At 56.4% G+C, this 27950-nt stretch overlaps 1 protein-coding gene across 1 annotated transcript; it reads left to right on the top strand.

Moving 5' to 3' along the window:
- The first annotated feature begins 6 nt into the window (after positions 1 to 6).
- On the top strand, positions 7 to 27950 carry KIF1C (kinesin family member 1C). The gene is made up of 23 exons (XM_062175291.1): positions 7 to 165; positions 1779 to 1899; positions 2144 to 2276; positions 2692 to 2768; positions 3139 to 3318; positions 3956 to 4021; positions 5002 to 5180; positions 5268 to 5379; positions 5686 to 5763; positions 5921 to 5986; positions 6075 to 6150; positions 6620 to 6698; positions 6866 to 7014; positions 8614 to 8783; positions 8945 to 9024; positions 9138 to 9213; positions 13863 to 13942; positions 14735 to 14829; positions 19836 to 19919; positions 20300 to 20486; positions 20628 to 20700; positions 22379 to 22993; positions 25178 to 27950. The coding sequence occupies exons 3-23, from the start codon at positions 2171 to 2173 to the stop codon at positions 25859 to 25861; spliced, it is 3312 nt and encodes a 1103-aa protein (XP_062031275.1). The 5' UTR covers positions 7 to 165; positions 1779 to 1899; positions 2144 to 2170; the 3' UTR covers positions 25862 to 27950.

Here is a 27950-nt window from a genome sequence, read left to right as displayed (position 1 = left end):
CGCCCCCGGGGGCGCGAGTCCGCTGCCCACCGCCCCGGGACCCGGCGAGGGGCGGGGGCAGCCCCAACCCGGCCTCGGATCGCCCCCCGCTCCCGTCTCGCGCTTCCCGGAAAGTTTGTCCCTGAGCACTCAGCCGAGCTGCGCCGGGAGCCCCGCCGAGACGAGGTGAGAGCTGGGGGGGAAGGGAGGGGACGCCCGCGGAGGAATGCGCCGGGCTGGGGGGCGGGGAGCCGGGGTCCCGATTGCACCGCCCGGCGGGGCCCGGGCCGGCGCGGGAGCCGGGATCATGTGCTGTTTGTCCCGGAGGCGCAGAGAGGTGCCAGGCCCGAGCGGCCGTCGGTGGGCTGGCCAGGAGGACGGGGTCCGCGTGGCCGCCCCGGGGCAGCCAGGCGGCGGCCTGGTTGAGAACTGCCGCGACGGCAAGGTGCCGGTGGCCCAAGCGCCCCTTTCGTGTCGGTCGGCTTCTCCCCAGCCGCGGGCTCTTTGCTGCTGTACAGCTGCCCCTGTTCCTTTGCGCCGCTGTCCCCCAGCCCAGCCTCCCCGTTCTCTGTCCCTTTAGGGGTAACCGTGTCGCTATCATCGCAGGTCCCCGCCGGTGTCCTTCCCCCCGGGGAGGTGGGGTCTGGTCTGTTCTTCCTGAGCTGGCCTTAGTGATTTCTGCTACTCCCTTCCTGTCCTGGGACAGACTGACCCCCCTCAGCGCTCCCATGTTCTGCCCCGGAGGAAGGTGGTGAGATGAGGCTTGGCATGACAGGGGTTTGGGGTCTTTGGGAGCCACAGGTGGGTGTCTGGCATCCCTGATCCCTCTGTAGAGCCCTCCACCCTGCTGTCCGTGGGTGTGGACTGCTCAGCCTCTACTCTCAGGGTGTGGGCACCCGATCACCCACATTCCTGGGCTCCCTCCTGGCACTCTCCCTAGGGCATCGGGCGCCATAGCACTAGCCCCAGGCTGAGGCTGGGACCAACCTGCTTCCTTTCCCTCCTTTCCCCTTTCATGGGGGGCCCCCAGAACCCCCAGGTATTCTGGTCTCCCAGTAGTGGAGCCCTGGGGCTTGTGTGATGGATACAGGATGACCCCACCCTCCCCTGCCCATTGTCCGGGATCCTGAGGAGGAAATGCTGGGGGCTGGGCAAGGGGTTTGGGGCCCACACGGCAGGTCTTCTGGATCCCAGCCTGCACTATACCTTCGGCAGTCTCTGCTTCCCTTGGGGAGGTGGTGGGCCATCAAGGGAACGGGCTCCTCCCTTGCTGAGCTTGGGGGAGAACTTCAGGGCAGGTTTCGTGTGGTGGGTTTTGTGTTGGGTGCTCTCCCTGTCAGTCCTCTGGCCCAGAGCTGCCTCCTTGCTGGCTGCATAGCTCTGTTTGGTATCCTCTGCGTCTCTCCTTCCTCTCCCCTCCCATCCTCTGCTTCCCAGCGTGACCTCGACCTCGCCTTCCGTCTTATTTCTCTCCTTTCCTTGGTGTCTGTGACTTTCTGTCCCGCTCTCCCTGTCCTGCCTCCCTCCGTCTCTGCCCATGTGTCTCTCTCTCTCTGAATCGCCCTCTGTGCAGCTTCTCTTTCTCTCACTCTCTCCTCTATCAGAACGTTCAGTGCACTTGCGAGTGACGAGGAATAAAAATATCACTGTCCCTGTCCTTGGATTCACATTGCATTCGGCCGCTGCAGAGGGGCAGCTTACCCTTCCTCACATCCCTCCATCCCTTGCCTGCTCACCGCACAACCCCAGACAGACCTCTGGAGCTGCAGGTGCCTCCTAACCACTCTTCCCCCAACCAGGGTTTCCCCCACAGCCCCAGCTGGTGTGGCCAGGCCCCAAGTGTAGGATGGGGTTCCCCCTACGAGGGCCGGTGGCAGCCAGAACTGATACAGCTACCCTGCTCTGGGGCCAGGACGCCAGGTAATTCGGGGGGATGGCCCAGATCCCTACAAACGGGGATTGGGCTGGGGAGAGAGGCTGGAATACCTTCAGGCGCCCCTCAAGACCGGGGAGGAAGTCCAGGGGGATTAGGACCTGGGGCCTTGAGGGGTAGGGCAAGGGTGGGAGGGAGATTGGTTCCAAGGAGAAGCTGGGAGGCAATGTGTGGGTCCCCCCACCCCACCCCGCTGTGGTTCTGACCACCTCTTCTTTCTCCGTCCTCCAGCTGAGGAGGGTGGGAGTGTCTGGAGCCATGGCTGGTGCCTCGGTGAAAGTGGCAGTGAGGGTCCGGCCCTTCAGTGCCCGGGAGACCAGCCAGGATGCCAAGTGTGTGGTCAGCATGCAGGGAAACACCACCTGTGAGTGAGTCCCAGGGGCCTGTGTGGGCACAGGCAGGCATGGCTGGGCCCACCACGAAGGCCAGTCCTGCTGGGCCGAACCAGGAGGAGGGCTGTGCCGGGCACAGAGCAGGTGCTGATTGTAAGGGCGGGGGCTGGGGCAGGCTGGCCTTTCCATGTTCCTGTCCCTGGGAGGGGGAATGTTGGCCTGATGCCCTCCATTGCCCAATCCAGGGAGGCAGCTCCGTGGGGGCGGGTCCTAGGAAGCCAAAATTAGCTTTGGTGGCTGGAGGGGGTGGGGAGTATTAAAGGGGAGAGATGAGCTAGGACAGAGATGGGAAGTGAGATGCCTGGGTTCAGGGTCGAGGGGGAGTGGGCAGAGATTGGGAGTACCTGACATGGGCGTTCTGTCCTTTGTCTTCTCCTGCCTCCTCAGCCATCATCAATCCCAAACAAGGCAAAGATGCCACCAAAAGTTTCACCTTCGACTACTCCTACTGGTCACACACTTCGGTGAGGTTGCTGGGCTGGGGGAAGAGCTTAGCTGTGAGGGCAGGAGTTCAGGTCTTGGTGAGGGGGTGTTGCTGGGAAATAGGCCTTCTAGGAGGTTTGTGTAAGACCAGACTGGGAGGACTGAGTCCCTGGGATCAGGGCTGGGTGGGACCTGCAGGTTGGGAAGGGGGCTAAGTTTGGGGAGGGGAAGCCCCCTGGGGTATTTAGGGCCCTCAGGAACTAGCTAGGGCCTCCAGTGGCAGTGATGGTGGGGGGCAAGCAGGACTTTTGGGCAGTCGTCAGGGATAGGGTCAGAACTGCAGGGATGGGGACACTCGGGACCAGGTCATCCAGCGCTCCTGTTGTCTCTCTCTGCCCCACTCTCACTTAGTCCGAGGACCCACAGTTTGCGTCTCAGCAGCAGGTGTATCGGGACATTGGAGAAGAAATGCTGCTTCACGCCTTTGAAGGCTACAATGTGTGCATCTTTGCCTACGGACAGACTGGAGCTGGGAAATCCTACACCATGATGGGGCGGCAGGAGCCAGGGCAGCAGGGCATCGTGCCCCAGGTACACACCTGTGACCCGGCCCTGCAGCCAGGGCAGGGGCGTCTGCTGGAGGTATCGAGGAAAGGGGTCTAAGGCTGATGGAGCAGAGACCTGGCTCTGTGAGGCTGTTAGTGATGGGAGATTTGCTAGGTATAGGGCTTGGCTGCAACCTGGACACCCAGGGCCCAGAGGGGGTCTTTGCTCCTGGCAGAGGCAGCAAGGCTCAGTGAGACAAGCCAAGGCTCTGGCATCAGAGAGCCTTGGCTGTGAGCCCTGGTTTTCCCATGTACTACTGTTTACTGTGTCTCATAATGACTCATGAGTGTGGGTCCTCTCCAGGCTGTGTGTACCAATGGCAGAAACAGCCAGTTGTGTATAACTGGGAATTGGCCATAATTCTCCCTGGCTGTGCAGTGTGGTGCGCACTGGCTGGGGGTGGGGGGTACTGTCAGGACCCCTGGGTTCATGTCCACTCTTGGCAAATACTCACCTGTGGCCCTGGGCGAGTATGAGCCTCTCTGTTTTCCCATCTGTGAAGTGGGAATCACCCCTTTCTCAGGGATGTGGTGTCAAATGGGGTCCCTTGGGACAGAGCCTGGCCCAGGGCTGAGCACCGTAGGTGTGTGGTGCACAGGAGCTTCTCTGTGTCCCCCTGCAGCTCTGTGAAGACCTCTTCTCTCGTGTCAGTGAGAAGCAGAGTGCTCAGCTGTCCTATTCTGTGGAGGTAAGCCCAGGTCTTGGCAGGGGCTGGGAGGCGGGAGAGCGCAGTGATCTGGAGTCACACAGCCAGGATCTAGTCCTGGTTCTGCTGCTTACGGTGACTCTGGGTGGGGAGTCCACCCCTCAGCTCCTCAGTCTGTTCACCTGGGATATGCTCATGATTGGATCCACCTCCTGGGGTTGGGGGGAGGGCCAGTGAGCCAGTGTGTGTGGAATGCCCAGTGCCAGGCCTGCTTCACATTGGCTCTGTCTGTCCTGTGCTATTGCTGCTGCTTTGTTCCTTTTTCTTTTTTTTTTTTTTTTTTAAATTTACTATGTTGGCCTTGGGGCTGTGGTGTAGCGGGTGAAGCTGCCGCCTTCAGTGCCGACATCCCATACAGGTGCTGGTTCAAGTCCTGACTGCTCCACTTCCGATCCAGCTCTCTGCTATGGCCTGGGAAAGCAGTAGAAGATGGCCCAAGTGTTTGAGCCCCTGCAATCCCATGGGAGACCTGAAAGAAGCTCCTTGCTCCTGGCTTTGGATCAGCTCAGCTCTGGCTGTTGTAGCCATTTGGGGAGTAAAACAACAGATGGAAGACCCTTCTCTTGGTCTTTCCCTCTCTTTGTCTGTAACTCTGCCTCTCCAATAAAAAAAAAAATCTTTTTTAGAAAAGAAGGGTTACTTTATTTAAGAGATAGAGTTACAGAGAGGGGAAGAGAGATATCTATTTTTCTATCTGCCGGTTTACTCTCCAAATAGTCGTAATGGCTTGGTCTGATCCAGGCCGAACTCCATCCAGGTCTCACACATGGGTGACAGGGATCCAAGCGCTTGGGCCATCTTTCACTGCTTTCCCAGGTGCATTAGCAGGGAGCTGGATTGGAAGTGGAGCAGCTGAGACTCCAGTTGGTACCCATGTGGGATGCTGGCTTTGCAGGTGGTAGCTTCACCCATTGCCAAGCGCCAGCCCCAACTTTGTAACTGCTTACTTGCTTCTCCCCCAGGTGAGCTACATGGAGATCTATTGTGAGCGAGTTCGAGATCTCTTGAACCCCAAGAGTCGGGGCTCTCTACGGGTCCGGGAGCACCCCATCCTGGGCCCCTATGTGCAGGACCTGTCCAAGTTGGCTGTGACATCCTACGCGGACATTGCCGACCTCATGGACTGTGGAAATAAGGCGCGGTGAGGCAGGCGCGTGGAGCGCAGGGAAGGAGCCGGGGCTGGGAAATTGAGGGGCAGCGCCTAGGAAGTGCTCCCTTCCCCCGCCAGGACTGTGGCCGCCACCAATATGAATGAGACCAGCAGCCGTTCCCATGCCGTGTTCACCATCGTCTTCACACAGCGCAGCCACGACCAGCTCACCGGACTGGACTCAGAGAAGGTGGGACCCCCTCACCCCCATCCCCTGTCCCCGGGGGAAGGCCCATCAGGTAGTGTCTGCAGTCTCTGGCTTCCTTATGAGACTTCTCAGGGCAGGGCTTGGAGCCCTCTGTGCGTCCCTTGTCTGGCCCAGGATGGGCCTGGAAATCCATGTACACGAGGAATAAGTGCACAAGGGGGTCTTATTACTGTTAGAGGTTCTGTCTCCTCCTGTCCTTTCCCTTGGCTCCTCCTCCTGGGTGCCCCCCTGGCTTGCCTGCCTGCCCTCTCCGACCCCGTCACCTCCTGCCTGTTCCCTCTCACCCAGGTCAGTAAGATCAGTTTGGTGGACCTTGCGGGGAGCGAGCGTGCCGACTCCTCAGGGGCCCGTGGCATGCGCCTGAAGGTGAGGACCTTTTGCTCTCGTGAGCGGGGGGAAGTGTTGAGGGCTGCGTGTGGCGTCTCTGGTCAAGGCCCGGGATTCTCACTGGGGAGAGGAGGAGGGGGAAGTGGGTCCGACTGGAAAAAGAGGGTCTCATCCCCTGTTCATCTTCCCTTCTCAGGAAGGCGCCAACATCAATAAGTCCCTGACGACTCTAGGGAAGGTGATCTCAGCCCTCGCGGATATGGTGAGACCGGGGGGCTGGGGAGAGAAGGGGTGCAGGAGAGGGGGCACGGCTGGCCCACCCTAAGCCCCCTCCCCCTTCCACCCTCCAGCAATCAAAGAAGCGGAAGTCGGATTTCATTCCTTACAGGGACTCTGTGCTCACTTGGTTGCTCAAAGAGAATTTGGGTGAGGGGAGCCTCCTTCTCTCTCTTTGTTCACCCTGCCTTCATCCCACTCACCTCCCTTGGTTCATCTGACCAATACCCTGGCCACCCCTCGAATCCCAAGTCCCCATTGTCCTGCTGACTCTGCTCCGGAGCCGGGAACATCCTTTGAAGATTCCCTAATGCCAAGATCAAGGCCACACCTTCCCTGCCAAGCTGAGGGCCTTGCTGACCCGGCCATCGCCGGCCCCTCCCTGGCCCACGTCCCTCGGCTCATCTGTGATTGCCCTGCAGGTCACACATGTCTGCTGCCCTCGCCCCTCCAGCCACTGGAGTTCAGAGTTGGCTCCTCAGCTCTTAGCTTCACCTGACCCCTCACAGTGGCCCTGGCAGACCTTTGTGTGGGCACTGAGGCACCCTGACCCGCAGTCCCGTCTGGTTTTCCTTAGGACCCAGCTCAGCCAAAGCTTTTCCCTCCTCTGCCTTCACAGGTGGGAACTCCCGTACGGCGATGATTGCAGCCCTGAGCCCCGCTGACATCAACTATGAGGAGACGCTCAGCACTCTCAGGTGGGGCTTCTGGCAGGGGCGGGGCAGTGCAGGAAAAGAACCAGGGCTGGTTCCTCCGGACCCTGCCCCGCCACACTGTCCCGAGACCCGAGAGGGAGAGAGGGAGGCAGGCGGCAGACCGGGGGCCCCTGTGGCCTCGCCAGTCATGAGCCTCCCTTCTTGCTCAGGTACGCCGACCGCACCAAACAAATCCGCTGCAATGCTGTCATCAACGAGGACCCCAATGCCCGCCTCATCCGGGAGCTACAGGAGGAGGTGGCCCGGCTGCGGGAACTGCTCATGGCTCAGGGGCTCTCGGCCTCTGCCCTCGGAGGAGGTAGAGGCTCCAGGACAGCTGGGGATGCCCCTTGGCCCACCCCATCCCTCCTCATTGGCCTTTGCCCAGCCTGGGGCCAGGCAAGGACCGCCCTCCATGAAGCCCTTTGTGTCTCAGTGTCCTGGACACAGAGATGGAGGGGGACTTAGCGTCTTTGCCATGTCACAGAGCTGGAAGGCACTCATCCCGGGGAGAAGCAGGGCTCGAGGACCTTCACAGGCTCCTGGAGCTGATAAATGCCAGGAGCAGGCATAACTGGCAAGGCCTGCACTTACTGTCCAAACAGTAAATTGTGAAGAAGCCGCCGGGGTGCTTTCTTGATGGCAGCTCCTGTGAAATGTTGGGGTTTCAGTGGACTTCATCCTAACAGTTAACAACAAATGGCCCCTAGAGCAAAGTGCTCAGCCTCACTGCTGTGAAACCACATATGTGGAGAGGGTGTTGATGGGGCAGACGTGGGCCCCACGTGCAGTCTTGGGGTTCATCACACCATAGATAGTTAGGGTGCTAAGGGGCACAGTGGGAGGAGGAGGGGTATTTCTTTTTAAAGATTTATTTATGTATTTGAAAGGCAGAGTTACAGAGAGAGCAAGATTGTCTGTCCACCGATTTACTCCCCCAAATGGCCACAATGCTGGGGCTAGGTCAGGCAGGAGCCTGGAACTCCATCCAGGTCTCCTATGTGGGTGGCAGAGGCCCAAGCACTTGGATCATCTTCCGATGCTTTCCCAGGCACATTAGCAGGGAGCTGGATCGGAAGTGGAGCAGGCTGCCGCCATGGCTCACTAGGCTAATCCTCCACCTGTGGCACTGGCATACCGGGTTCTAGTCCTGGTTGGGGCGCCGGATTCTGTCCCGGTTGCTCCTCTTTCAGTCCAGCTCTCTGCTGTGGCCCGGGAGTGCAGTGGAGGATGGCCCTAGTGCTTGGGCCTTGTACCCCCATGGGAGACCAGGAGAAGCACCTGGCTCCTGGCTTCAGATCGGTGCAGCGCGCCAGCTGCAGCAGCCATTGGGGGCTGAACCAGCAGAAAAAGGAAGACCTTTCTCTCTATCTCTCTCACTGTCCACTCTGCCTGACAAAAAAAAAAAAAAAAAAAAAAAAAGTGGAGCAGCCGGGACTTGAACCGTCGCACATGTGGGATGCTGGTATTGCAGTGATAGCTTAACCTGCTGCACCACAACAACCTGCACTGGCCCCAGTAACCGAATTCTTGGGAAGAGGAGAAAGATAAGGCGGATGGGACGTTCACATTCCAGGGTTAGAAGGGTTACCATGCAGAATAGTCTCGTGTCCCAGAGAGCAGAACTGGAAACTGGACACACGTGATGTGGGGCTGATTTCATGTCAGCTCAGCAGTGGAAAGAGCTGCTGCCCCATTCAGTAAGGTGCTCTCCTTCCCTGGGGTGCAGGTCAGGATGGGTGCCTGTTTCCCAAGTCTGCTTAGGAGGGCCTCTTGCCTGAGGTTGACCAGATGGATGGCTTTGGAAGCCCCCTATGAAGCTCTGGCCTTAAGCCCCCTATGAAGCTCTGGCCTTGATTGTGGTTCTGATCAGTCCCGTTTTTCCTTAGCTTTGTTCCTATATCGTCCTCCCTCCCAGGCCTGAAGGCGGAAGAGGGGAGTCCTGGAGGTGCTCTGGCAGCTGTATCATCTCCCACTGCCCCAGCTTCACCCTCCTCTCCCCCCACACATAACGGGGAGCTGGAGCCATCTTTCTCGCCCACCGCTGAACCCCAGATTGGGCCTGAGGAGGCCATGGAGAGGCTGCAGGTGGGAAGCTGGAGTTGGCAAGGGGAGAGGGTCTGGGGACTGCTGGGCGTTTACTTCTACAAAGCCCTGATTGAAGAAGGAGGAGGACTCCCAGGAGCAGTGTGATCCCCGCGTTAGGTGCTTCTCCCAGTCCTCATCCCTGCCCGTCCCTGTGCCCCCAGGAGACAGAGAAGATCATAGCCGAGCTGAACGAGACCTGGGAGGAGAAGCTGCGGAAGACAGAAGCCCTGAGGATGGAGAGGTGCGAGGGCCTGGGCTGACAGCCCACACCTGGGGAGGGGGCTGGGCCCTGCGCGGTGGGCGGTTGTGGGAGTGGTCACCAGCAGACCCACATTGCCTCTCCTTTGCCCCCAGAGAAGCGTTGCTGGCTGAGATGGGGGTCGCTGTCCGCGAGGATGGGGGAACTGTGGGCGTCTTCTCTCCGAAGAAGGTGAGGAGGCGTGGGCAGCTTTCTGGATGCTTAGAGAAGGCGGTTGGAGTGGGCAGGGTAGAACTTCCAGTCCTGACGTCTCCCTCTGGGCTCCCTGACTCGTTCCTCCCCTGCCGCTTCTTCCCTGTCCCTCTCCTTCCGTCAGTCAACCAACGTGTCCTTATTAAATGCTGGTGGCCAAGGACACCAGGGGCCACAGAAAGATGACGGCATTCCTGTCTTTGGGGGCATTGCAAAGAGCTGCTCAGAATCTAGGTCTCTATAAATATAAACTCACTCATGTGCATGTGAGTTCATGCACAGAATTCATTCGGGATTCATAGGAAACTGATCATAGTGATAGCTCAGGAGACAGAAACAGATTAGGAAATTGGAGATTGGTTGGGATAGAGACTTAATCACAGCCTTTGTATCATTTGAATTTTGGATCCTGAGTCACAACTTCTGTATCATTTGAATTTTGTACCCTAATTCTGTGTTGCCTACTCAAAAAAAAATTAACTTAAAATATTCAGTCCGTAAAAGGCTAACTTGAGAAGGCAGGTCTGTAGGGAATAGAGGGAGGGTAGGTGAGGCTGGAGAGCAGTGCCTGCAGGTGCAGCCAGGGGCTGCGTGTCCGTGAGGCCTGGGGCTGTCACTGCCACCTTCCCGGAGAAGGTGGTTTGGAAAATGGAGTCTGAAAGATGGATGGAGTAGAGAGGACTGGGGCCAACGCAAGACCAGGCAGGCTCGGGCTATGTGTCGGGCAGCAGGTGTTCAGCAACTCTTTGTTGAGAGGAAGGAAGGAAATGGAGCAGGAATGTCCAGGCTCAGCTGAAGGTTGCAATGATATTCAAAATATTTAACAGCCAGCACCGCATAGGGACTGACCAGAGAGAATGGGCACAGCCAGCCAGCTCAGCTGTACCGTGCACACGAAGGGTGATGTGGCGCGAGTTCGAGCAGAGCAGGAACTTCCAGTCCCGCCGGGGAAGCAGCCAAGCCTGTCTGGTCCATGGTGTGAAGCAGACTACGGTCAGGGCATACATCAGATAAACTGTGCTTTAGGCCAGACAGAGTTCCTGGGGGCTGCCTGGAAGTGGGGTGTGTTACTGGAAGGGGGGGGTCTCTGAGTCAATCCATCAGGATCAAAAAAAAAGAAGACTTTGTCTCGCCTGGCCCAGGCCGCAGCGAGGGAGTGAGAGAGCTGTGGGTGGATGATTCAGGGCAGTGAGCCAGGCTGAGGGGCCTGGGCCAGGGCCAGGGCTGGGTATCGAGGGCTTTGGGGTTCCTTCTGAAGGAACCAGACCCTCCTGGGACCCAGCCATGTCTGCAGGGCAGGGGGTACAGAAGGCCCTCAGTGTGGCCTCCAGCCACCTTTGGGTGTACCGGGGTGCTTCCACCAGCATTGCAGGACTGGATGACAGGCAGAAGGGAGCAGGGAGACTGACGGGGTGGGTGTCCCTCCCCTGGAGGGCTTGGCACCACAGGCAGATGCCACCCCCTGTAGCTGGGAGACCCAGTGGAGAGGGCTCTTCTTTTGCTTTTAATTGTTCCCATAAAGATAGTACGTGCCAGCGAGGGCGTTCAGATAGCTCGGCAAGGCGTGTGTGGGGGAAAGTCCAGCTGCTTCTCCGGGGGGCCACCTTCATGTTCAGTTCCTGGTGTGTTCAGAGACAGTCTGTGCGTGTACGGGCGTGTCCTAGATGTGTAATTACACACAGCCACACACATGGCCTCTCTCTAGTAGTAGCGGCTGCAGCCTTTATTTTTCGAGGATGCCTTTTCCCCAGCATCAGAGTATCCCATCGCGTGGGTATAGGGTAGTTTATTTCACCAGCTTCCCACTGATGGACATTTAAGTTGTTTGTTCTTCTTTATCCTACAAGCAATGCTACAACACATAGTCTTCTATGTCGGTGTGTTGCCTGTAGAACAGAATCTCCAACAGTGCAAATTCAAGGTCAGGTGGAAGCCATGTGAAAATGTGATCTCTTGCCAAAGTGCCCTCCAAAGATTAGAGCCCTGTTGTTTACACCCGCAAGAGCAACCCACACGAGGCCATGTTTCCCCTCACCTTTTTCAGCATCCTGGGTTAATCAGACTTTTTACCCTATGCCAATATGATGGGGCAAAAGAGATATTCCAGTCATTTGCTTTTGCATTTTTCTCAAGGTGATGAGAGTGAGTGTATTTGCATGTGTTTAACAGGTGTACGCACTGCAGGAGGGAGGGCTGTTAGAAACGGGGAAATGGATATGTGGGCGTGGCTGGATCTGGGCACGGTCGGGTAGAAATGCTAGGGGAAAAGATAGAGTTTTGTCTCCGAGCGAGCCAGGACCTTTAGAGATGGCCCATTCTTGTGGGACCCCTACATTCCAGGCCTGAGGACTTCCTAAATCTGTGATTTTCAAACCTGACTCTGAGCTTCCTTCTCAGGGCCAGGGCAGCGTCCAGGTCCCCCACCCCCACCCTGAGCCTGGGTAGCTCCTTCCTTATCTGTTTGACGTACTGGACTTCTAGATAAGGTTTCATTTGAACAAAGAGTTCCGGGGCCAAAGAAAGATTGAAAAGCACTGCCCCAAATCGTGTCCCCTCTCCCCAGGGATGGATTGCTTTCTGCTTCCAGAGCCCATCAGTGTCTGCTGTTGTCCCAGGGAGGGGTGGGAATGTCTCTTGGAAATGGAGCAGCGGCAGCCAGGGTGCCTGGGTGGAAGGGCGGGCACAGATTTACACAGGTTACACTGTGGATGCAACCTGGGCTCCCACCCCCGCATGGTGGGTCCTAGAGAAGCCCACTACCAGCCTCTACTGTAGCCGTTTGCCCGCCTCCATGCTTCTCTCCAGTCTCTGGAACATTTTCCTTCTGCATGCCTTCGGCCTCCTCACCCCACGGACACCAGCTCCTGCAGCGCCTTTCCCGTGGAGCCCCCCACCCCCGCCCCAAGCTCCCTGACTGCCCTTGTCCTTCCCTTTGTCCCTCTGCACGTGAGTCCCTCCCAGAACATGGGGCACTCAACTCCCTGGGATTAAATGAATGAGCCGGGTGAGGGCGTGAAACGATCAGAAACTGCCGCTTGTGGCCACTCTGATTCCCTGCGGTGTCCAGGTTTGACTCGCCTCTGTCCCACCAGGCTCCTCGCGGGGTGGGGGTGGGAGAGAGTAAATCCGTGAGCGGAGGCAGTGAGTCTTGTGCTGGGTTGGGAGACTTCGGAAAGCTTCATGGAGGAAGCGGCATACTGAGGGACCTAATGGACGTGAATGATTTTGACAGGAGTGGGGGGCGGACCTAGGAGAGGGAACGTGGCGGGGTATGCCATGGTGTTGCCGTGAGTGAGCAGCTGGTGCAGGCTGCTCCGCCTCCTGGAGCCCATACCCAGCAGCTCCCTGGGCAGGAGCACAGAGGAGGTGGAGGGGCCCTGGAAAGGGGCCAGGACAGGTGGGCTGGGGCCCTGATGTGGAGAAGGCTCAGGGAGGCCAGGGCAAAAAGCAGGGCTCAAATCAGGTGGGCATGGGGTGCCAACCAGAGAGGTCTTGGTGGAGAAGCAAGGACATGGCCTCTGTGGGGTGTGGGCAGGAAGCTGGGAGGCCTGTGGAGAGGGCAGGGCATTGGATAGCCAGGGTGGAGCATGGAGAAGACAGGTGTGGGCCAAGGCAGCAGATGGTAGGGAGAGACGTTCTCCGGGTGTGGCAGCCAGCGGCATGAGCCGGTGCTCAGGAAACAGGGCTTGCATGATACCCAGGGTTACATACCTGGGGAGGGCGGAGGTGTCCTCACAGAAACAAGTCAGGAAAAGGTGCTTGGGGCAGGGGGGTAGTGCAGGCTGGGCTTTCAGTGCGGAGCAGCATAATCAGCCAGGTATGCAGGATGGAACTGGGCAGGTGGTGGGGTGGGGGTGTGCTCGGGCAGAGGGTTCTGGGGCAGGGACAGCAGCAGGCAGTGACCCTGGGCTAAGGAGAGTCAGGCCCCAAGGAGAGGCAGTGGCCAGGGAAGTCTGGGAGTCCACTGTGTGAGTGGGTTTGCAGAAATGGGTTTGTGTATCTTGTTTGCTTTTTGTTTTATGAGATTTATTTATTTATTTATTTGAAAGGCATAGTTACAGAGAGAAAGAGAGAGGGAGGTCTTCCATCTGCTGGTTCACTTCCCAAATGGCTGCAATGGCTGGGTCTAGGCCAGGCTGAAGCCAGGAGCCTGGAACTCCATCTGGGTCTCCCACATGAGTGGCAGGGACCCAAGCACTTGGGCCACCATCTGCTGCTTTGCCCCGCATATTAGCAGGGAGCTAGATTGGAAGTCGAGCAGCTGGGAACAAACCCAGTGCTCATATGACTCACTACCGGCCCCATGTTGGATGTTAAATAGGAGTGACACTCAGGACAGGGAGCCCGGTGGGGCGAGATACCTCTGAAGAGACGCAGCCTCAAAGGAACGCATGGGTCAGGCCGTCCTGAAGGTGGTCGGTGTGGGAGGTGGGGAACCTAAAGACCAACAGTACTCCTGGGCAGAGGGATGATGGTCGGGTGGGGGGCAGAGGCTCACCCCGAAGGAGGACAGGCACGCAGCACACTGGAGGGATGTCCGCTCGTGCTCCTCCCCCTTGTCAGCTCTGGGGCCCGCCTGGCCAAGTCTTATAGGAGCCTTCCTCTGACCGGCCTCCTCTCCCTCTCAGACTCCCCACCTGGTGAACCTGAATGAAGACCCCCTGATGTCTGAATGTCTGCTCTACCACATCAAAGATGGCATCACCAGGTAGCCTGTACCCGGCGGCCTGGGGGAGGTGGCCGCAGAGGGGGTGGTCCCTGGAGGCGCCCCAGGTCTCTGGACAGCTGCCCCGGTAGCCCTGCCTGCTCTCCTGGCATCTCTGGCGAGCTGCTGAGCCTGCCTGCTTGGCGGTCATCCTGCTCTAACCCAACAGCTTGGTTGGGGCAGGAGGCCTCCTGGGACCAAACTAGGCCGACACTGGCACGGATGGTCTGACTTACTGGGGCGGAAGAATTGCCGGGAACTTGGAGCACGGCATCCCCAGTCCCTGACACCACTATCTTGACCTTCCTTGGTGGGACCCTGTGTGGAGGAGGGAAGAGGGTACAGGGCCAGCCCTATGTGGTTGAGCGGCAGTGTCCTGGTGGCTGAGGGCAGGTGGTAATGAAGTCCTGGAGCTTGAGGTCTCCTGAAGTTAGTGGGGTTCTGTCCCACCATGGGCTATCCTGGGTGACCCTCATGGGCAGGGAGTGAGCCATCAGGGTGATCGAGTGGGGCGAGTGGGGTCCTTGCTGGGGCTCCTTTTGCCCTTTGCTGTAGAACAGGATGACTAAGAGCATGGACTCTGGAGGCAGGCACACCTGGGCTCAAATCCCAGCTTCACCATGGCCAGGCTGCATGACCGTGGGCGAGTTGCTGCACCTCCCTCGGCCTCAGCTTCCTCATCTGTGTAATGGGAATAATTACGCTTGGCTCATTGGGTTGGATGATCTCATGTTTAAGGGAGGCTGGGTGAGTGCCTGGGACATTCTCAGAAGACGCTGGCCATTGCTTCCCCAGGGTTGGGCAGGTAGATGTGGACATCAAGCTGACTGGACAGTTCATCCGGGAGCAACACTGTGTGTTCCGGAGCATCCCCCAGGCTGATGGAGAAGGTAATGGCTGGTGGGCGAGAGTACAGTGGCCAGGCAGGGAGAGGGGCGGGTCCTGTGTCCCCCACACAGTGGCCTGGGTCAAGCGGAGAAACGGGGGCTCATTCTCATCTTCGCCCTCACCCTTAGAGGGGCTTGCAGTCGGGGGGAGGAGTAAGCGGTGAGGGTGTCCCGAGGGCCCGATTCTGTGTCCACAGTGAGACTGCAGACAACTGCAGGACCTGGGCGTGGCAAGGGTCTCCAGGCAGAATCGGCGTTCTGGTGTTCCAAGAGCGTGCGATTTTGGTAAAGAGGAAATCCTGACCCCTCCCACCTCTCTGATGTTTTTATTTTTAGTCTAAAATAGTACCCTGGTCAGGTTTAAAAATTAACTTATTTGAAGGGCAAAGTGACCGAGAGAGAGAAGAGAGAGAGATCTTCCATTTGCTCATTCACTCCCCAGATGGCTGCAATGGCTGGAGCTAGGCCAGGCCAAAGCAAGGAGCCAGGGGCTTCATCTGGGTCTCCCGCACAGTTGGCAGGGGCCCGACTTCTTGGGTCATTCCCTCTGCCTTCCCGGGTTCCGTTAGCAGGGAGCTGGATGGGAAGCAGAGCTGTGCCACAACAGCAGCCCCTGCTTTTTTTCTTTAAATGAAAACACATATTTGTTTCAATGATACCTGAGTTTATCTCTATGGAAAACCTGCTTCGATGCGGTTATGACTGCAAAGGTTTCTGGAAATAAATGGAAACATGTATTTCTCTGGTCCCAAAACTGTCAAAGGCTTCCTCCCTTGTAAGGCCAGAGCAGCATTCTCAGGCTCTGGGAATGGAGGCAGTAGCCTGTGTGACATGTTAACCAAACAGTCCTCGGCCAGTCAGCGCGTATCTTTGAGGTCACTACTTCGTTCTGGTTTAGTTACCTCAAAAAAAATGGAATGGTTTGGGTTCAGATAGGCCCAAATGTGAGCTCTGTGAAAATAGGGTGATGGTGGTGGTGCGGAGACAAGGAGCTGAGGGGAAGGGCATGGTGTGTGTGAGCTCACTCTCAACTCAGACCTGTGCACTGTGTGTGCCTTTGAGGGGACAGGGGTGTGCTGGTCAGCACTTCAAAAAAAATATGTATTTGAGAGACAAGGAGACAGAGCTGCCATCGGCTGGTTCACTCCCCAGATGCCCACAACGGCCGAGGGCTGAAGCCAGGAGCTGGGAACCTCAGTTCAGGTCTCCCATGTGGATGGCAGGAACCCAGCTACTTGAGCCATCACCGCTGCCTCCCAGGGTCTGCATGGGTGGGAACTGGGGTCAGGAGCCAGAGCTGGAGCTGGAGCTGAACCCAAACACTCTGGTGTGGGACACGGGTGTCTTAACTGCTAGGCTAAACACCTGCTCCAGTATTTTTATTTTTAATTGACACAGAGTGATTGCATATTTATGGGATAGGGTGTGACATTTCAGTAACGGTATGTCATCATCAGATCAAGGTCACGGGCATATCCCTCACCGCAGACATACACCATTGCTTTGTGTGGGAAACATTCAAAGTCCTGTCTACTAACGATTTTGAAATATTGTTAATTGTTGTCAATCATAGCAATCCTACAGTGCTGTAGAACATTCGAAGTTATTCCTCCCACCCAGCTGCACCCCGGAGCCCTGGGGAAATACCTTTGTGCAGCTCACCGCCCAGGTTTAAGACATGCCGGTCCCATTCTCAGTTTGCTGCATGGTCAGCAGATTAATGCAGTTGTTCTGGTCTGGTTCAAGTCCCCATGGGCAGGAAACACTTCTGACATTTGAGGCTGAAACCTGCTGAATCCATTCAGTTCAGTGAGTTGATTACCAAGTTCTGCTCCGTGGTTATGCCAAGCCAGACGCTGGGGGAGGTATCAAAGCCGTAGGAGGCTGGCAGGGAGTGCCCACCCTCAAGGTGCTCGCTGTGCGTTTTGGGAGATGATATGCGTGAGCAAAGTGGTTGCGTAAGTCCCAGTGAAAGCAGCTGCTGCTCCTGGACCCCCAGGGCAGGGGCTATAAAAGCTTAGTCTGTCTCAGCCCCTGTTCTGTTCTTTTAAAAGATTCATTTATTTGAAAGGCAGAGCTAAAGAAAGAAAGAGAAAGATATCTTCCATCCACTGGTTCACTCCTCAAATGACCACAGCAGTTAGAGTTGGGCCAGGCTGAAGCCAGAAGCCTGAACTTCATCTTGGATCCCACATGGATGGCAGGGACCCAAGCACTTGGGCCATTTTCTGCTGCTTTCCCCGGGCTCATTAGCAGGGAGCTAGATTGGAAGTGGAGCAGCTGGGACTTGAACCAGTCCTCCTATAGGATGTTGGTGCAGGCAGAGGCTTAACCTGCTGTGCCACAGTGCTGGCCCCTGAGCTCATGTTTTTTTTTTTTTTTTAATTTATTTATTTATTTGAAAGTCAGAATTACACAGAGAGAAGGAGAGGCAGAGAGAGAGAGAGAGGTCTTCCATCTGCTAATTCACTCCCCAGTTGGCCATAACGGTCAGAGCTGTGCTGATCCGTAGCCAGGAGCCTCTTTCGGGTCTCCCACACCGGTGCAGGGGCTCAAGGACCTGGACCATCCTCTACTGCTTTCCCAGGCCATAGCGGAGAGCTGGATTGGAAGTGGAGCAGCTGGGTCTTGAACTCCTTTCTCTCTGTCTCTCTCTCTCTCACTGTCTAACTCTGTCAAAAAAAAAAAAAAAAAAAGGAAGTGGAGCAGCTGGGTCTTGAACTCCTTTCTCTCTGTCTCTCTCTCTCTCTCTCTCACTGTCTAACTCTGTCAAAAAAAAAAAAAAAAAAGGAAGTGGAGCAGCTGGGTCTTGAACCAGCGCCCATAAGGGATGCCAGCATTGCAGGCAGCGGCTTAACCTGCTACGCCTCCGAGCCCCTGTTCTTAACGTCAGACTTTAGACTTGGTCAGCAACAGGCAGAGAGCACTGGGACACAGAAAAATAGTTCCTGCTCACTGACTTGATGCCTTTGCATTTTCCTGCATAACTCACAGGTGATGGCACTGAGGCCCTTGGGTAAGGTGATTTGCCCAAGGCCACAGAGCTAGGAAATGGCAGGACTGAATTTGAACACAGCATGGCAGGCCCTGGGGGCTGTGCTGTGAGCTCTGCCCTGGGCTGTGGGACTGTTGTGTGTTCAAGGGCAGGGAGAAGGCCGGTCCTCTCCGCAGCTGACTCCGTTTTCCCTCTGTGACATCTGTGCCCTCCTTTAGCGGGACTTCAGCTGTGTTTAAAACTATCAGCATTAAATTAAATTAAATCTTGTTGATTGTTTTTCTTACCAGCTAGAGATAAGCTCTGCGAGAGCAAAGATTTTGGGGCTTTTATTTCCTTGTGAGGTTCTAAAACCAAATAAAGCAGTACCTGGCCTATAGTAGGGGTGCAGTATTTTTGTGCAATCAGTGAATGCATTTTAGGGCCTGGTGGAGATAAAGAAGTAAGGCAGGATAGGCCAGTACCCGTCCTAGCCTCTGGCATCTGGCCCTTGCCCCCACTGCTGTTCCTGGGCACACAGTGATGTCCTCAGCTGGCTCTCTGCCAGTCCTCTTCTCCATCAGTCCTCCCCAGTGAGGTTCACTCTCTCTTTTTATGGATGTATTTATTTGAAAGGAAGAGCAACAGAGAGAGAGAGGGAGCAAGTGCTTGCATCCACTAGTTCACTCCCCAAATGTCTGCAACAGCTGAGGCTGGGCCAGGCTGAAGCCAGGAGCCAGGAACTCCACCCTGGTCTCCCACATGGGTGGCAGGGGCCCCAACACTTGGGCTGTCAATCACTGCCTTTCCAGGGGCAGAAGCTGGATAGGAAGCAGAGGAGCCGGGACTGGACTGGTGCTCTGACAGGCGATGCTGGTGTCCCGTGCAGCAGCTAAGACCGCTGCACCAACGACACCTGCTCCTCGAGTCTCTCTGAGTGTTCCTTTGAAGTTGTCATGTTCACATCATCCTTTCCAGTCCTCTGTCCCTCAGCTAAGTTCTTCTGGGCTATCCTTGGCCTCCTACAGGGTCAGCAGTCCCCCCCCCCCATCTCTGCCTCATGTTCCATTCATTTTGGTTTCTGAGTCTATATTATTTTTATATAATAAATAATATTTATGCAAATAAATAATGGTGAAAATTCATGTTTGTCGATTATTTTGTGGTTTAGGATCGAGCCCTTCAACCACTCTGTAGAGAAAGACATCATTATCCCACTGTTATGGAAGATCATGGAAGTTATGTGACTTGCTTGGTGTCCCTGGCGCAGGAGCCAGAGCTTGGTCTTTGGGACCCAAGGAGTCCCTCCATGATACCACTGCTTGCTCCGCTCCTTTACACACACAAACACACACACACACACACACCCCGCCTTGTGCGGCTTCACACACACACACACACACACACCCCGCCTTGTGCGGCTTCACACACACACACACACACCCCACCTTGTGCGGCTTCACACACACACGCGTGCACACACACACACACGCACACCCTGCCCCAGCAAGCAGCATGCCCAGTGATTTGTAGTGGGGAGCGCATTGGCAGGCATTTCCGCTGCATTGACTTGACATGTCGTATGTTGGCTGAGACTCAATGTTAGTCAGGGCTAGTTTCTAAGATGCATCAGGCAGAGAGGTGGGCTAGGAGCCTGCTGGAAGGATCTGGATCCAGCCAGGGAGGAAAAGGCAGGCCTGAGCATCTGGAAGGCAGCACTGAGCCCCTGTCCAGTGGAATGGGAGGAATGAAGCCTTCTGGGACTTGACTTGTTTTCCAAGCTGCTGCTGGGGCTGGTGGTGGTGGGTGAGTTGGGAGCCCCTGCAGAGGCTTCTGGCGATTGTAGGTGGGGCTCTAACCCTCCTTCTGCTCTTCCTTTCCCGTGCTGCTTGCCACCAGAGGGGCCGTGGCACCCCCACAGGTACTGGGGGTGAACTGGTGGTGCATGTGTGGCTTTGGGAGGTTCAGGTGGGAGTCTGACCATAGCTCAGCTTCCTCTAGAGTCAGGTCTTCTCCCTTCCTCTCTCCTGCTCAGTGGTGGTCACGCTGGAGCCGTGTGAAGGCGCCGAGACGTACGTCAACGGGAAGCTTGTGACGGAGCCGCTGGTGCTGAAGTCAGGTAGAAGACGGGCAGCAGAATGAGGGTTCTGGGACAGGATCCGGGCGCATGCTAGGGTCGCACCCTGAAATAGATAAATAGCATGAGACTGTGGAGGAGGAGTGGGAAGTGAAGTTGGAGGATTCCTGTCGGGCTTTCTCTTGCTGCCCTTGGGAAATAGGAAGAGGTTGCTGAGCTGCTCTGCTCTCTGTGGCTGATGGGGCCGGGGTGGTTCCTGGGATCAACCAGGCACCTCTTGGCTCTGGCCAAGAGTGGCCTTGCAGTGACGGGACAGAGGGTGTGAGGGCCCTGGGTCTCTGTGGCAAGGTCCTGCAGACCTTGGGTGTGGGGATTTGGGGCTACGGGCCAAGACTCTACTTTTCCCCTCCTCCCATCTCTAGGGAATCGGATCGTGATGGGCAAGAACCACGTTTTCCGCTTCAATCACCCAGAGCAGGCGCGGCTAGAACGGGAACGAGGGGTGCCCCCGCCGCCGGGGCCCCCGTCCGAGCCTGTGGACTGGAACTTTGCCCAGAAGGAACTGCTGGAGCAGCAGGGCATTGACATCAAGCTGGAGATGGAGAAGAGGTGTGAGATGGGTGCCCAGAGGTCCCTCCCCAGCCCTGGGTCCCACGCCCGGCATCTTCTTGGTGTCCCACAGTACCCTCCCCACTCCGTGCCCTGAGGCGGCCCCACAAGGCTCTCCCTTCCCTCCCTGCCCGATCCCAGGCTGCAGGATCTGGAGAATCAGTACCGGAAAGAGAAGGAAGAAGCGGATCTTCTGCTAGAGCAGCAGCGACTGGTGAGGCTGGGGTGGAGGTTCCGGGCAGGGGCTGGGGGACGGATGAGCAGTGGGGCTGCGTCTCGGGACGACTGATTCAGAGTGTGTTGTCTGAGCCAGCATGGGCAGTGAAGGGCGGGGAGGCTTCCAGGAAGAGAGTTAGGAGGGAGACGTCATCAGGATGGGAGATCCCCTACCCCAGCTGATCCAGGCTTGATCCCACACTGTCTCCATGCCTGTCTGCCCCTCCAAGTACTACCTGTTCAGTCACTTCCTGAAGCTGTTCTTTCAAAGTGCTTTTAAATCCTTTTTTTTTTTTTTTTTAAGATGTGTTTGTTTATTTGAAATGTAGGGTTACAGAAAGATGGGGAAAGACAGAGAGAGAGAATTTTCCATCCACTTGTTCACTCCCCAAATGGCCATGCGGCCAGGGCTGGGCCAAGCCGAAGCTAGGAAACTGGAACTACCTCCATCTTACTCTCCAAAATGGGTGGCAGGCACTCAAGTACTTGGGCCATCTGCTGCTGCTTTCCCAGGCACGTTAGCAGGAAGCTGGATTGAAAGTGGAGCAGCCAGGATTCAAAGCAGTGTTCAGATAGGATACAGATGTTGCAGGTCACAGGTTAACCTGCGGTGCTACTATGCAGGCCCTGAGATCCCTTTTTCTTAATTTGATAGATTTATATATTCATTTGAAAGGCAGAGTGACAGAGCAAGAGGAGAGACAGAGCGAGCTCTTTGGTCTGCTGGTTTGCTACCCAAATGTCCACAACAACTGGGTCCTGGCCAGGCCAAAACCAGGAGCCAGGAGCTCCATCCTAGTCTCCCTCACATTAGCAGGGAGCTGGATCAAAGCAGAGTAGCTGAGACTTAATCTGGCACTCTGATATGGGATGCCAGTGTCACAAGCAGTGGCTTAACCCATTGTACCCAGTACTGCCCCCAGTCCCTTAAGATTCTGTGGCCTAGCCATCAGTTTGCACAGGTACACTCTGATATTATAAGATGCCTGTCTCAGAGCATATTCTCATTAATTTTTTAAAAGATTTTTTTTTTATTTTATTTATTTGAGAGGTAGAGTTACAGACAGTGAGAGGGAAAACAGAGAGAGAGGTCTTCCTTCCATTGGTTTACTCCCCAAATGGCTGCTATGGCCGGCACTATGCCGATCTGAAGCCAGGAGCCAGATGCTTCTTCCTGGTCTCCCATGCAGGTGCTAGGGCCCAAGCACCTGGGCCATCCTCCACTGCCTTCCCGGGCCACGGCAGAGAGCTGGATTGGAAGAGGAGCAGCCGGGACCAGAACCAACACCCATATGGGATGCTGGCGCCGCAGGCAGAGGATTAACTTACTGAGCCACAGTGCTGGCCCCATCATATTCTCATTATTAAGCAACACACGAGTGTATATGCACAGAATCCCAGACTTGATTAGCTCTGGTAATAGAGGACTGCTTTATCTGTGCCAGCCACTCTTCTAAATGCTTAATCCTCAGGACGTATCTATTAGATAGATGCTGTCATTACCCCCATTGTCTGAACAAGCAGAGGGTGAGCAGGCTCCCCAACGGCACACAGGAAGTAAGGGGTGGAGCAGGACTTGGGACCACAGCACCTGATGGGGTCATCTGCCATGCCTCTGGGACCCTGGGCTCTGGCATGTGCTTAGCCCCGACCCCACCTCTCTTTCTCTCTGGCAGTACGCAGACTCTGACAGCGGGGACGACTCTGACAAGCGATCCTGCGAAGAGAGCTGGCGGCTGATCTCCTCCTTGCGAGAGCAGCTGCCCCCCACCACGGTCCAGACCATCGTCAAGCGCTGCGGCCTGCCCAGCAGCGGCAAACGCAGGGCCCCTCGCAGGGTTTACCAGATCCCCCAACGGCGGCGGCTGCAGGGCAAAGACCCCCGCTGGGCCACCATGGCTGACCTGAAGATGCAGGCAGTCAAGGAGATCTGCTATGAGGTGGCCCTGGCCGACTTCCGCCACGGGCGGGCTGAGATCGAGGCCCTGGCTGCCCTCAAGATGCGTGAGCTGTGTCGCACCTACGGCAAGCCGGAGGGGCCCGGGGATGCCTGGAGGGCCGTGGCCCGGGATGTGTGGGACACGGTGGGCGAGGAGGAAGGAGGTGGAGGCGGCGGTGGCGGTGGCGACGAGGGCGCCCGCGGCGCGGAGGTGGAGGACCTGCGGGCTCACATCGACAAGCTGACGGGGATTCTGCAGGAGGTGAAGCTGCAGAACAGCAGCAAGGACCGCGAGCTGCAGGCCCTGCGGGACCGCATGCTGCGCATGGAGAGGGTCATCCCGCTGACCCAGGTAGGCAGGCCCGCTGCTCCCGGCTGCCCCTGCCCCCGCCTCCGGCGCCTGCCTGTGGGAACCTGACCGCAGCTTCCAGCCCAACTCCTTCCCTCTGTCTCAGAAAAGCTCCTTGATCTCTAACACAGTGGTGCTCAGTAGAGTCTGTGAATCACATGCCTGGTTGCTAATTAAAATGCAGATTCCTGGGCCCCCACCCAAATCCGCTTTTCTTTTCTTTCTTTTTTTTTTTTTAATTTATATGAAAGGCAGAGTGATGAGAGAGAGAGAGCACTTCTATGTGCTGGTTCATTCCCCAAATGGCCACAATAATCAGAGCTGGGCCGATTAAAGCCAGGAGCCAGGAGTTTTCTCTGGGTCTCCCACATGGGTGCAGGGGCCCAAGGACTTGGGCCATCTTCCACTGCTTTCCCAGGCCACTAACAGGGAGCTAGATCGAAAGTAGAGCAGTTGGGACTCGAACCTTTGCCCATGTGGGATGCCAGCACTGCAGGCAGCACCCTTATCCTCTATGCCATAGCACCGGCCCCCTTAACCAGTGTCTTAACCCCTAGTCAAAACATTCATTCCTATGGACACTTATAGTCTCTCTAACCCTGTGGTTAACCACGTATGCCATGGTAAACACAATGCTTAGCACCTTTTTTTTTTTTTATATATATCTCCTTTGATCTTCACAGTAGCTCTGGAGTGGTAGGGTTGCCACCTACCTCTGTTTTATAAGTAGTCACTCAACAGTAAACATGTGAGTGTCTAGTGTGTGGCAGACACTGTGTTAGCTACTGGGGTTCCTGAAGCCACACACGGATTTCGGCTGTGTCCCATCTCGCCCTTTCCGGGGCAGTAGCTCAGAGCAGGTTGAAAGGCTCCGCTCCCGGGACACAGCTGCTGCTCCACGCCCCTTTGCTCACTCCACTGCAGCCCCATTGGCTGCCTTACTGGTTTTTTGAACTTGCTGGGCCCACACAATCCAGCCTCAAGGCCTTTGAACCTGCTGTTCCCTCCGCTTGGGACACTTTCCCCCAGACAGCCAGATGGCTTACTCCTCACTTCTTCAGGCCTTTACTGAAACGATGACCTCAGTGAATCCCTTCTTGTCCACTTGTAGCCACCCCCACACTGGCTTCCTGTCCTTTCCCTGCTCTGTTCGTCTCCAACTGAAATCCAAAGGGCTTTTGAAAAATTTGTAGAAAATGGAACAGAGTCTGTTCATTATGCACATTTTTCATGAATTCTTTTTTTTTTCTTGAGAGGTAGGGAGATAGCTCTCAGTACTCTTTCACTTCCCAAAGGCCTGTGATGGCTTGGGCTAAGCCAAGGCCAAAGCTTGCACCCAGGATTTCAATTCAGGTCTCTCACACGGTTACCAGGGACCCGACTACTTGGCCATCACCTGCTGCCTTAAGGGTGAACTGGACTGGAACTTAGGGACTCTGATTTGGAACGCAGGCTGCTTAACTGCTGGGCCGAATGTCTACCGCTCGAGGACTGTTTATAAGACCCCTCAGGTGCATAGATTTCAACACATTTTGTACCAAAGTAAACTTACTTTCTTAAAAAAAAATTATTAATTAATTAATTTATTTGAAAGACAGAATTAGAGAGTGGCAGAGGTAGAGAGAGGGGTCCTCCATCCGATGGTCCACTCCCCAATTGGCCACAACAGCTGGAGCTGTGCCAGGAGCCAGGGGCTTCTTCCGGGTCTCCCACACAGGTGCAGGTGCCCAAGGGCTTGGGCCATCTTCCACTGCTTTCCCAGGCCACAGCAGAAAGCTGGATCAGAAATGGAGCAGCCAGGTCTCGAACAGGTGCCCACATGGGATGCCAGTGCATCCCAGGCCAGGGCGTTAACCTGCTGCACCACAGCGCCGGCCCATAAACTTACTTTTAAATTTCATTTTCTACATGTTTTTGAAGTCCCCTCATAGGGACTTTCTAATTCTTGTTAACAGCCCTATTTAATGATGCCATTGGACAGATGAGGATCCTGAGGGTCAGGGGGTGCCACCAGAGAGCCCCACTGCACAGCTGGAGAGTGGCCGGCCTAGGGTTGGCACAGACCTCTTGCTCTGCAACCATGGCTCTCCCAGCTCCCCTCGCCCAGCGCTTTCCAGAGCCCTCCTGAAGCCACCCATCCCCTCAGGATACAGCTCTTACTCCCTTTTCCTTTTCTCTGCCTCCCAGGACCATGAGGATGAGAATGAAGAAGCCGGTGAGGTCCCCTGGGCCACAGAGGGCTCCGAGCCGTCGGAGGAGGCAGCGTCCAGTGACCCCGTGCCCTCGGCCCGGCCTGCCTCGCCGCCCCTGTCCAGCTGGGAGCGGGTGTCACGGCTGATGGAGGAGGACCCCGCGTTCCGTCGTGGCCGCCTTCGCTGGCTCAAGCAGGAGCAGCTGCGGCTGCAGGGACTGCAGGGCTCAGGGGGCCGGGGCGGGGGGCTACGCAGGCCCCCAGCCCGCTTCGTCCCCCCACACGACTGCAAGCTGCGCTTCCCCTTCAAGAGCAACCCCCAGCACCGGGAGTCTTGGCCCGCGGCCGTGGGGAGCGGCGAGGCCCCAGCTGCACCCCAGCCGCCTGCGGAGGTCTCTCCCGCCCCTGCCGCCCCTGCTCGCAGGCCTCCAAGTCCCCGCAGGTCCCACCGTCCCCGCAGGAACTCCCTGGACGGAGGGAACCGATCCCGGGGTGCGGGTCCCACGCAGCCGGAGCCCCAGCACTTCCAGCCCAAAAAGCACAACTATTATCCCCAGCAGCCCCAGCCGTACCCGGCGCAGCGGCCCCAGGGCCCCCGCTACCCGCCGTACACCACTCCTCCGCGGATGAGACGGCAGCGCTCGGCGCCGGACCTCAAGCAGAGCGGGGCGGCCGTGTGAGTCCCGCGGCCCGGCAGGGAGGGCCTTGCTGGGAGACACGCCGCCGCTACTGCCCCGGGAGCCCCGGGGTCAGGGAAGGCCGCAGAGGAGAGAGAAGGTTCGAGTAGGTGATAGGTGACTGGGGGTGGCTGGGCCGGAGGCTGAGCGAAGGCAGAGGGCACGGAGTTGCCGGGAGCAAACCAAAGCGCAGGATGAGGGAGGGAGGCCGCCTCGGGGCCGGGCCTTGCAGAGGCCCTGGGTCCCACCGACGCTGCTATGGGTGGGTGGGCGGGGCTGGGTGCCGCGAAGCCGGGTGTTTGGCTTTCTTTTGGAGTGGGTCCGTCTGTCTGTCTGTCTGTCTGTGGTGGGTTTCTGTTTCCAGGGAGGTGTGGTGAGATTGCCAGTGGCTCCCCTCCCCTTGGGGCCTCCTTGCTGTATTGGTGGGGGGACCTGTCTGGCTTGGCTGGAGTTCCATGAGGATGTAGGACCCGTTTAATAAAGGATAGCACACAGGGAGCTGGCGGCTCGTGTTGTCTGGCGGGACTCCAGGGCGCTGGAGGTTAGGGAAGTGGACGGCAGGGATGGAGATGCGGGTTTGAACTTCACCTCCTCTCTTCCTCAGGGTGTGTAGCCCATTCTTTCCCGCCCTTCCATCATTTGTGCTTACCCAGTGTCTCCATCTCTGCTCCCAAACTCTAATCTCATTGCAGACAGGGAGGGAGGGCAGAGGGACCGCCAGTGGGTGATGCCCACCTGGCGGTTGCTACCAGGTCCTTCCCAGATAGAAGGATTCAGAGTGGGCATGGCTTTGCTTCCTTAAATCCTGTAACTTGTTAGGAAGGTCTCCCAAGGAGCCAGTTTCCAGGGTAACGGATGCGTTGTTTGGTCTTAATGCACCTCCCCTCCCCGATGTACTGTCACCCTGGTTGTTGCGGTCCCTGCCCTTCAGCAAGGCGTGATTCAGTATTTCAAGTCGTAGTTTATTTGCCTTAGGCATTGAGGTGCTTTGGGCACTGGGTTGGTGTTCTGGCTTGGAGCAACCAGCCCAGGGCAGAGCCCCGTCAGCGAGGTTTTGCAGGCTGGGTCGTACGCCTGCTCTGCCTTCAGCTCGCCCGGCTCTGAAGTCCTGTGTTTTCATGCTGTCCTCAGGAAAACACTTTTCCCCACTTTGAACATTTGAGCTACTTCTCGACAACTTCCTGAGGTCAGCCAGTCTTGACGTGCAAGCTGCCAAAACCAGAGATCTCTGTCTCCAGCGCAGCCAAGGGTAGGATTAAGTTAACTGCTAGATTCATACTCTGCTGCTGGCTACCTTTCTTTTGACACCTTGGTCCACCAGGTCTTCAGGGACCTGTCGACAGTGACCCGAGGTCTGGACTATAATGGCTAGTTGGGCGACAGTGTTTACTTGAAGTTTATAATCTGGCCAGGAAGACTACTTGTTAGCAAGAAAATGATAGAATACAAAGCTGCCTGCAGATGAGCAAGCTGTGTGGCACGGGGAGTGCCGTGGGAGTCCTTTGAGGCTGCAAGGGTGGCTTGCTGGTTTAAAACACACTTGGATTGTTTTCCCCTCGAGACGCTGCCTTATATAAATAGGTCATTTCTACAGTTTTTAAAATCCACTTTTCCAGCCTTTTAAGTCAACCTTTAGTAATGTGGACAAACTGTTTAGGCTTTATTCAGAGAAGCACCCACTAACCCCTTACCTGTGCTACACGGGCCAGCATTCCCTGTGCTTTTCAGTTAGTCCTTAAATAGCCCTGCAGGGGCAGGCGCTGTGGCTCAGCGGGTGAAGCTGCTGTTTGAGATGCCTGCATTCCATATGGGTTCAGCTGCTCTGCTTCTGATCCAGCTCTCTGCTAATGTGCCTGGGAGGCAGCAGATGATGGCTCCAGTGCTTGAGCTCCTGCCCCCTATATGGGAGATCCAGATTGAATTCCAGGCTCCTGGCTTCAACCTGGCAGATCCCTGGCTGTTGTGGGCATTTGGGGAGTGAACCAGTGAATGGAAAATATGTGTTTCTTTGTCACTCTACCATCTTGAAGTAGATGAAAAGAAATAAACATTAAAAGAAAAAAAAAAACCTGTAAAGTAGGTGTTTTGTCTC

This window comes from Lepus europaeus, chromosome 18 (genome assembly GCF_033115175.1).
Source record: "Lepus europaeus isolate LE1 chromosome 18, mLepTim1.pri, whole genome shotgun sequence".
Lineage (NCBI taxonomy): Eukaryota > Metazoa > Chordata > Mammalia > Lagomorpha > Leporidae > Lepus > Lepus europaeus.
The sequence above is the reverse complement of the archived record's forward strand: the minus strand, read 5'-3'. Positions and strand labels throughout refer to the sequence as shown.